The 10246-nt window shown below is 38.2% G+C and overlaps 1 protein-coding gene across 2 annotated transcripts; it reads left to right on the plus strand.

Annotated features, from left to right (window-relative positions):
• Window positions 1-387: 387 nt before the first annotated feature.
• Window positions 388-9768, plus strand: LOC120440735 (apolipoprotein L3-like). 2 transcript variants are annotated; one of them, XM_039613918.1, is made up of 11 exons: window positions 388-540; window positions 2729-2900; window positions 3441-3523; window positions 4609-4710; window positions 4833-4925; window positions 5197-5283; window positions 5375-5414; window positions 5509-5560; window positions 8259-8388; window positions 8468-8656; window positions 8968-9768. In XM_039613918.1, exons 3-11 carry the CDS (start codon window positions 3515-3517, stop codon window positions 9388-9390), a joined length of 1125 nt encoding a protein of 374 aa, XP_039469852.1. In that variant the 5' UTR covers window positions 388-540; window positions 2729-2900; window positions 3441-3514; the 3' UTR covers window positions 9391-9768. The 2 variants fall into 2 exon arrangements, with proteins under 2 accessions (XP_039469852.1, XP_039469853.1); XM_039613919.1 differs by lacking the exon at window positions 2729-2900.
• The last annotated feature ends 478 nt before the right edge of the window (window positions 9769-10246 follow it).

A 10246-nucleotide genomic window follows, 5' to 3' on the forward strand; every position in this document is an offset into this window, starting at 1 on the left:
TGTGTGTGTGTGTGTGTGTGTGTGTGTGTGTGTGTGTGTGTGTGTGTGTGTACTTGTTTAAACTTCTTTGTGAGGACCAAAAATTGGCATGCCACTATATTTGTGGGGACCAACAGTCAGTGCGGGGACCAAATGCTGGTCCACACAAATTTGAAGGCATGTTTTTAGGCTCAACATGTCGTTTTGAGGTTAGGGGTGCAATTAGGTCATGGTTAGGTTTTTGGGTAAGGGTTAGGGTTAGGCATTGATTTCTGATGGTTAGGGTTGGGGTAAGGGGTATTATGTCAATTCAATGTCCTCACCAAGATGTGAAAACGACTGTCTGTGTCTGTGTGACGTTTTGATGTGACTCTGAAAAACACAATTTTGAAAACACTGGAAAGACCTGAAGACACTTTTTGCCTTTTCTTTCTATGCAAACAAAAATTCCCACTGAGGCTTTTCAGTGTGAAATTTTGTTTATATAGAAAACACCTGTGCCAGTCACTCATTTGTCCCTGTTACCATCTACTGGTGAACATCACCTTACCACTACATCCGGTGAGTTTTTCACTCTGCACAGCGACACAGAATTTTTTAATTAACTAAAATCCAGCTGAGTCAGCCCCCAAAAACCTCGGATCTTTTAAGAATTTGTCCATAAACAGGAGCTTTGCTCTTGAAATGCTGGAGCTAAATCCAGACCTGAAATCTTTGGAATTTTTACTCAATAACAGCACCTGTTTCATATTATTTACTGTATTAAATAGTAAAATGTAAAATATCAAACATTATATGCTACCTAAAGGTTGGAGTCACAGAATGAAATCATCAATGCAATTTGGGTTTGTTGTTTGCTGCTAAAGTAAAACTTTTGATGAAGCTCTGGTGTTAGAGCTTGTGCCTTTATTGCGCCATAATGTCTCCTTTTAAGCTGTCTCCTTGTTCGTCTTTTGGGTGCTCAGCTCTTCTTCAACTGCTCCTTTCACCAAACTGTTGACTCTTGTTCTCTTCTGCTCTCACTTCCTGTTCTGGTTATAAGAAGAATGCAGTCAGCATGTGTCAGAGAAACTCCCTCCAAATCTATAATTTTTTGATATGATGATTAGATCTTTAACATGTTATTTATCAACTTATTTTATGCACTGAATAAATCAATTATTAAACAACTATCATACTGTAGAAAAGCAAATTATTAATGCTCTAAGCAATTTAAAGCCATAAGAGCTAAATGATCTTGAAAGAAAATACTGAATGCCTGTAGAGTACAGGCCAGTATTTAATGCAGCCACAGATCTACATCAGTCAGCATTCTGCACTTCCTCTTTTGTTAATCTTTGTTTACTCTTAAATTTTGCAGTATTTAGTTTATTGGGGGTTTTTTTTCCTTTACACTGTTCCTTTTCTTTTTATCCTTCCTTTACACCATTTTTGTCTACGTGTTTTAATGCTTATTCATGCTCAATCATCTGGGTAAAGAAATCCCAAAAAGTTGAATCTGTTCATCTGGACGTAGCGTTTTCAGTGAGAGAAATGTTTCATCACTCATCCAAGTGACTTCTTCAGTCTCAGCTGACTGCAGGTTTCCCCAACCTTGTAAACAGTACATTTGCATGACTGGCACTAACAATGGGCCATGAGGTCAGTTTTGTGATAATATGCAAATTGTCATGATCATTGATCAATGGCCATTCACAGAGAGTTGGGGAATGGCTGCAATCACAGCATTGTGAGATGGTAAAAGATGTACTCTTATGCTATCTTGCTAAGTGGATGGGACAACACAGAAGAGCTAACTGTTTAGGCCAGGACTCTGCAGTCTATTTACACCTACAGGCATGATGAACCATGCTGGACACAGATGAACGCTGGTTTGAGTGGGGAATCAAGGGGGCCATTAATGTAAAAGGGCAAAGACCATCTCTGAAACAAGGAGGGGGCCTAAGGGTGAATCACAATGGGCATGGTTTTTGGTCTGAGTGGTCTTTTTGGTCTTCTTGATGCTCTGTTTGACTTCATGAGGCTGTGTTGAACATCTCTACATGCCTAAATGCTTTGAATTGCTGACTCACGATTTATTAATTTGGTATTTGCATTATTGAGCAGTTGAACAGATGTACCTAAAAAAGTTGGTGCTGAATGTATGTAGTGTGACTTTGCTGGACTATACAGTAGTTCAGGGGTGGGCACCAAGGGCCGGTGTCCCTGCAGGTTTTACATGTGTCCTTGAACCAACACAGCTGATTTAAATGGCTAAATTATCTCCTCAACACGTCCTGAAGTTCTCCAGAGGCCTGGTAACGAACTAATCATGTGATTCAGGTGTGTTGACCCAAGGTGAGATCTAAAACCTGCAGGGACACCGGCCCTCGGGGCCTGGAATTGCCCACCCCTGCAGTAGTTGGTGCTATGTTCTCAGGTTGTATATATTTTCTTTGTCTGTTTTCTGATCTGTATGTTTTCACAAGTATTATTTTGCTTTTCTCCATTTCAGCAATTTTTCACATAAATCCGTCACATTTAATTTTTCTGTCTGGATCCTTTTTACTCTGCATTATGCCTAGAGTTTTGCTGAAACCTTTGCAAAGTCAGTAAGGTTTTGATAAAAGTAAAAAACAATTTAATGTCCAAGTCTTAAAAAGATGGTGAAAGATTTTTATTCATTAATCACAGAGTTGAAGTGATTGACTGACTGACACATTTGACAAATGTGAAGAAGGTTTTGATTATTGTCATGTCTTTTGTACAGGTGAGTCTCCGTCATACAAACTATTTTGAGAACTGCATGAAGTGCAGTGAGAATAACATTCCTGCTGTGCACATTGTGGCTAATTGATCAAGACAAACTGTAAAGCCAGGGCGTGAATTACTGTGGAGCCTGGCATGACATTAGGACTCTTCGTTCTCATACCTGAGAAAAGGTTTGCAGTTTTTCTCAGTTGCTTTGGTGCAATTCTCACATCTGTAACCTCTTTCTCAAAACAGTGATCATTAGTGGAAAAGAGTGGTGAGATTGATGTTCCAGCTCTGAGAATTCCACAAAGTGACTAAAAAAACAACAAAAAAACTGTGTTACAAATATGAAATTTTGTCTTTCTGGTGCAACTGTATTACAGTGACATAAAAGACAGTTATCCTGCTTAACATACTTGAAAAGGCACACATAGAGACCTCTGTATAAGCAGTTGCTAATCAGATTCACCACAACGTATATCCCGGTTTTTGAAAAACTTTAGCAAAAGCGAAAGTTGTCTTTCTGTTCACGCAATAACATTTATGCGTTGAATTTAGTTAGAAAAACAAATTTAAGTATTCTTTTAATATATCTTGTGATGAGTGGAAGGTGTTGCTAAAAACATTTTCCAGTCCAATAACAGAAGTGAATGAAAAACGGAGAATGAATACCATAACGTGACGTTTCAGTCACCGTCATGCCTAACCTGTTTGGATTGTGTGATTAGCATTCATTTAGTGGAGCAGCCAGCCAAAGTGCAGCATCCTGTAGTGACACAAAGACAAGAGACAACGTTACACAATGCCACCGGTAAGAAATTTAAATGGAATTTTAATGAAGTTTAGATGACTCAGAACAAACTTTTACTCAAACTTTTATGCATATTGTTTTGGTCAAAATATCCTACCTATCTGGAATTTGTTTCAAAATATTATTTGCCAGAATCATAAAATATTTTTTTAAAATCAGATTTTGTCAGTTAATTTGGTCATTTTGCACTGAAGAATGCTCTGTCCAGCTCTCAATATCCACTAACCTCACAGTAAACTGTTATCTTTAGAACTGCTTACTAGTACTTTCTATATCACCATGTTGTCTTTGTAAACTGCAAACTTTATGCAACTCACCTTGAAATCATAGTCAAGAAAAACACCGTCTTCACTGCTTAATGCCAAGCATACGTAGGGAGGCGTCATTACAGTGTGAGCATGTAAATGTCTTAAATATAATGTTTGGATGTGCTTGTTTGTCATTTCTTTTTTTGGTGATTTGTTCTGAAACTTTATTTAGATGTTACATCTACATTACATTGACATACATATATTCATATTTACAAGCATGGCTGAAGATAATTGGAGTTTATAATAAATGAGTTATTACATAATAATAGATCACTGGAATTCCTATTACATACAGCTCCTTTCCATGTTTACTGTATGGGTACCATCATTTCCAACATCATATTGTCTTAGAAATGCTTGGATGTTTGAATGCATCTTTAGTGTGTCTTCAGCGTTGTTGCTTTATTTTTGAAAGGCTGACTGATGGAACAATGCCGCTGACAGATAAACTGATAAACGGCCATGATCAAATATTACTCGGAGCAAAAGTGAAACCAGTCAACAATAGGTGTGTTAGCTTCAGAGACGTAATCAGCCTTGTTTAGCGGACCTGAGATCTTGAGACAAATTCCTCTGTAAAAATGTATAGATCACTAGATTTGACTCAACGCTGTACTGTGAACATGCACTCATGGTCTCTAACAAAATAGTTTCGGAGGTGGGGGTGGGGCATTGAAACTGTAGATGCATTTTTTGATAAACTTATTCTGTGTCACATAACTCTTTTTATAACATAGTGGCATCACCCTCAATTATGTTCCTTCTTTTCTACAGCCAAAGCATCCCCTTCCCCTGCCAAGGAAACAAATCTCCCGTCCAATCAGTCTTGATGAGCCAGAAAAAAGTGCTCCCCTGTCTCCCACGAAATCTGGAGAGGTTTGGGTTCAGTCGCCTATAATCTCAGAAGTTTAAGCAGTGGCTATATATAAACATATATGATTGCATTCTAACGATTATTAATTATTTGATGGATTTTTTTTTCTCTATTTTAAACTCAGGATATCTGCTCGAGTCCACCACCAGTGTCACCAAAGACGTGGACTGTTAAAAAGAGTCCAGAAGGAAATGGAGTTTTCAGGGAAAAAATACAGGTACCGATGGTCTATATCCAGTGTGTGGTTTTTTTTCCGCATCTACTGACACAATGAATGCTTTTAATGTGTCACAGAAATGCAGTTTATCTGAAAGTAGTTGAATTGTAGCAGTACAGAGGTCAGACGTGCATTCAAAGAATCTGAAACTGGTGTCTCTGATCAAACTCACTGTCATGTGAGATAACACATAAAGTATGTGCACAGTTCAAACAGGATTAATATGTTCAAGGTTCATCTAACAAACATGGATTGTTTCTCTTTTTCTAAGATGCTGGATCAGTGTTTTAAGGATAAAGGTGAGCTCCCTCTACTGCCTCCTAAACCCAATCGACTGCAGCTTGATGATGAATCCCTGGTAATTACTTAAAATAAATACAGCATTAAATTGATATTAGGTGATTGTTTTGTCATGTTTTAGACAATTTAAATCATTTCTCTTTAATTAGGATGCTGAGAGTCTGTCAAACTTCTTCGAAGAGTCAACACGTGAGTAAAAAGATCCAGCTTGAAAAGATTTCAATTGAATGTTGTTTTTTGTGGTATCCTGTTGTTGCTGAACTGTAATGTCATTTGCTTCTAGCCTGGAAAACTCTGTCTAATGAGCTCCAACTTGGTAGAGTGCCAGAAAAAGTGTAAGTTTTTCATCCATGCTTTTACATGTGGGAACAATAGCTATAGTTAAAATGACTGTTTGTTGGCACTAAGTTTGTCTTTGGATTAATTTCATCTTCAATTCAATGCAGCTTGATTCAATTCAGTGACAAGCAGACACACCACACAAATGTGAGGTTCTTCCTCTCTTCAGCCATCATTGTATTTCAGTCTTTAACAAAGGGTGGACAGACCAACAGTACTGTCTTGAACCTACTCGTGCACTCCTTTGGCTACAGCACCTCTTTTATACCATACAGCTGGTTGGCTGATTGCACGTGTTTAAGTTCAGGCCTAATTTTAGTTCCCAGCCATTCACATAGCCTTTTTTCTTAAAGAACATCTTTGCATGCTACACTGGCTCTCACTGCCCAAAGCTGAGGAGAAGAGCAGTTTTCAAGGCCACAAAATTTCACAAAACAATTGGAAGAAAGAAAGAAAAAGAAGAAGAAAAAGAACAATGCAAGTGAAAGTGAAGGCATGCAGAGATGCTGGAAGGGGCTCGTTCTCTGTGACCTTTTTTTTCATGAACGTTACACAACTAGGGCGGGGCTGGCAACTCCCATATCTCTCATGATAATAATTAAATATGAATGCCTTTTTGTTATCCATTAGTTTCACTTTCTTAATTCAATTAAACAAGTTAAACAGGAATAAGTTCCATAAACATTGAAGGGCACAAAAGAACATTTTATTTGCCTTAGTCACCAAACATTGGTGACTAAGGCAAATAAAACAGTTTTTTTGTGTGTTGTTATTTTATTCTAAATGAGATTCATCAGAATGGTGCGGCTAAGGATGTCGATTCGAGCCGTTAGAAGGAGTCTTTCCTGTAATTTCATTACATGCCTCCTGCTTCAAATGATTAACCACATGCAGATTCACACTGATTTTTTTTACTCAACAGACAGTCAAATAGTGTCCTGAGTGCTGCTTTCCATTTGGTCCAAATAATTCTGTAGAGAAAAGAACCAAAACAACAGCAGATAGAAAAACTCTTAATAGTCTCAAACACATAAAACTAAGTGACCTGGTTAAGAAAAGATATACTTACAGCAGGCAGTCATGACCAGTGATGGGAATAACGGCGTTACAAGTAAAGGCGTTACTAACTTTACTTTTTTCAGTAACGAGTAATCTAACTAATTACTATTCCTATCGTTACAACGCCGTTACCGTTTCTAGCAAGAAAATGCGGTGCGGTCGCGTTACTATTTTTCAGTAAACTGATGGTTGAAGCTGTGTTCAGTTTACCGCATCTTATATCAGTTGCACGGAAGTAGCTGGGCGCTACAGCTTTAAGCAGCTGCGCGCTCCCGTGGACAGCAATCACTTTCTGGCAGACGATCACTTTTTGGCACAACACCTGGAGTTAAGGGGGCAAAAGAATAAGATGAGTGCTGCTGTTTGACTGAGGAAGAATAAAGTAGTTGTGGTAAGCCAATCACATGACCACTTCAAGATGACAAAGCAACAATGTGACATATACCAGTTTTTAAATTGTGCTGATAATTTTACTGGCCGTAAAACCAGAGTCATGATAAACAATATATATGCGTGTTTTTTCCTCAGTAGTTTCGTCACGTTTACTGTCTAAGGACAGCACAGCAAGCACTCTCTGCTTATGACCAAAAAAGAAAAAGAAAACAGCCCGTTCGTGTTGGTGGTAAAATGCACCATGTCGACCAATCAAAAAAATGATATGACAACATGACATTTGGTTGTTTAGGAAGAGGGGGAAGTTTAAGGAGTGATGGCGAGAGAGAGAGAGAGAAAGAGAGAGAGAGAAAGACAGCAGAAAAAGAGGGTGTAGTTAATGTGATGTCTTGTGTAGTTAGTGTGTAGTGTTGTGGATAGTTTGTGTTGTGTGTCAGAACAATGAGGCGACTGCTGAATGAAAACAGGAGCAGTGATACACCTGCTGCTGTCAGACCTGCAGGTATCAGGCTGTGTTGTTCTCCTTTACAGTGGACAGAAATAATTTTTTTGGAGTGGCACAAATAATTTGTGTGGCATCTCACTGAATGTAGAACAGCTGATTGTTCTGTAAATAGTTTGAGATGATTTTTTTTTTTAAAGGGGTAAAAGGTAAATGGCTGCAAATAACTTTGTTGTTTGCAAAACTTGTCCATATGATTTTAAAATTGACAATTTATATTTGCATTTAAAGTTATGAAATATGATTCAATAAACATGTTTGTGGTTGTTACAGTAAAAAATATACTTTTCTACTCTACTATTTTATGTTTTTTGTCTGATTTTAGATCAATTGTGTTAATACAGTATGTCAAAATGAAAACATAACTGTAAATTCAGACACGTGAGGTTGTGCTGAAAAGGATGATACTAAACAAGGCAAAGTAAACAGTTTTTAAAGGTAAAATTTCAAAGTAACTTGCCCAACACTGGTCATGACACACGTGCTTCACCAAATAATCTACCACAAACAAAATTAAAGAAGCAGCTCGTGAAGCAAATGAAGACTTACACTGTAAATTAAAGTGCAGTGTTCCAGTTATCCGTAATAAATGCAGTGCTTTTCCTACTTTAGGACAAGTCAGAGAATCACCAAAGTTATTACAGTCTGTTATCTGGGGAGCATGAATAAGTGTGTTTAAAATGCAAATGCTTTTGTCAATATTAAAGGTGAATTAATAAAGTTTTTATAACACATTCTAGGGTCATAGAAGTTAAAGCCGAACATCTGTGTAAAGCATTCAGTTCTTACATCTCGACGACATCTGGGTGTCAAGGCGAGCTACAAGAAAAAATTGACGAGCTTGGCTGCATCGCTGACAACTTAGATAAGGTAAGAAGGTGTGGATCTATGTATGGATATATGTATATCTGTGTCCATGGGTTCCCTTTTTAATCATTTTCTTTTTCAGGTTTCAAAGGGGACAAAAATCGCTGGTATCACAGGAGGTGCTACAACTGTAGCAGGAGGTGTGGCAGCAGCCGCTGGGGTGATCCTGTCCCCTTTCACGTTGGGAGCCTCGCTGGCACTAACTGCTGTCGGGGTCGGCGTGGCTGCAGCCGGCGGTGTTACTGGTGCATCAGCAGCCATTGCAAATAAGGTGATGGTCTTTAAGGCACCGCCTTAAAACATCTTTGTTCATGGTTTTTGTAGGTTGATAGGTTTTCCTAACTTTTTAAGAGAAAATACATTTTTAAATCTATTCTGGTTCACTTTTGTTTTTGTTCTTTTGTTAATTTGGAGTTCCAGGACTTCAATCTAAAATGCTGAATGTCTTCTTTTACAGTATAAACTCTCCTGAGATCAAAAGCCCTGTTTTTATGTTATCACAGTTTTTAAAAAGGGTACTAACTGGAAACTACCCACTCTGAATTTCTAGTATTGAACTGATTGTGAAGCATGTTTTTCCAGGTGAACTGCAACCAGGACCAGAAGAAAATTGAAAAGCTCTTTACTGACTACGAGTCACTCAGTAAGGGCATTCAGGAGAAACTGGTTTATGTCCATGAGGGCATAGAGCAGCTGAGGCAGTATGGTGTCATCATGCTTGAGAGGACCAAGGTGAAGTCAGAGAGGGCCTCCAAGGTGCTGGAGTTCTTTGGTCAAGGAGGGCCATGTGCCAAGGTCTTGGAGGCAAACTCCAAGCCATCTGGGATGATAGAAGGCTTTGCCCTCGGCATGGATATGTACTTCATCAAAGGAAAAGATGGAACCAAGGTGAAGAAGGGCTTTGAGTCAAAGTTGGCAAAGAAACTCCGCTCCTTGGCGGTGGATCTCCAGGAACGACTGGATGAGTTCATCGAAATGAAAGAACTGTTTGACAAGTATTGTTAGGAGGGTATTTTTCTCCACCTGAATATCTTTTGTTTTGGGGTTGTCTTTTAATGTTAATCTTCAGCTTTTATGAAAGTTTATTGATCGACATATATTTCCTCTTTGGCAACAGGTTCGAAAACAGAACAAAACTTTTAGTGCAACTTTAGGAATTGTAACTTCAAGCAGTTTCTTTTAAATGGTTTATGGTTATTAATGCTGTATAAAACTGAGATTGTGTTAACCTCCCTTAATTTAGCCGATTTTTCCTGTTAAGATGATTTCTTAAACTAATCTAATCAGATTTTGTTTCACACCTTAACCTAGGTGTGAAACAAAATGCCATGACATTTTAAAAAATGACTTCTAAATAAACTACTTAAAGACCGATACCATCCACCAGGGGGGAGTGTAATTCTTTTTTCTGTTTTTTATTTCATCTGATGCTGAGTACAGTTTTAAAATACATAGACTTTTGTCATTCCTAGCTTGACTTTATATGTCATGAGTGGTTGTTAACTAGAAGCTTAAAATGAAACATTTTAAATGCAACAGCATAGTTAAGGCTCCCTCATAAGATGAATAGTTAAAAATAGCCATGATCAGAAATGGTGCCAGTCTCAAATCCTTCAGTCACCTATCGGGGGAAAAAATCTCAGTAAGCTTAAAACAACAAAAAAAAAAAATTAGAAAGAGAAACTGGCTCTGCACAGTGGACTGCAAAGGACTGTCTTAATTTGAGAAACGTGGAACGTTGGATGTATCTGCCAGGGTGCAGGGAGCTTGAGACAAACCACCGACACTGATTGCAGTGTCAATCTCATACGGGCCAATGATGTTGGGTTCCAACTTATGAGAAGGCACCCACAAAGGGATG

The sequence above is a fragment of the Oreochromis aureus genome, linkage group 6 (genome assembly GCF_013358895.1).
Source record: "Oreochromis aureus strain Israel breed Guangdong linkage group 6, ZZ_aureus, whole genome shotgun sequence".
Taxonomy (NCBI): Eukaryota; Metazoa; Chordata; class Actinopteri; order Cichliformes; family Cichlidae; genus Oreochromis; species Oreochromis aureus.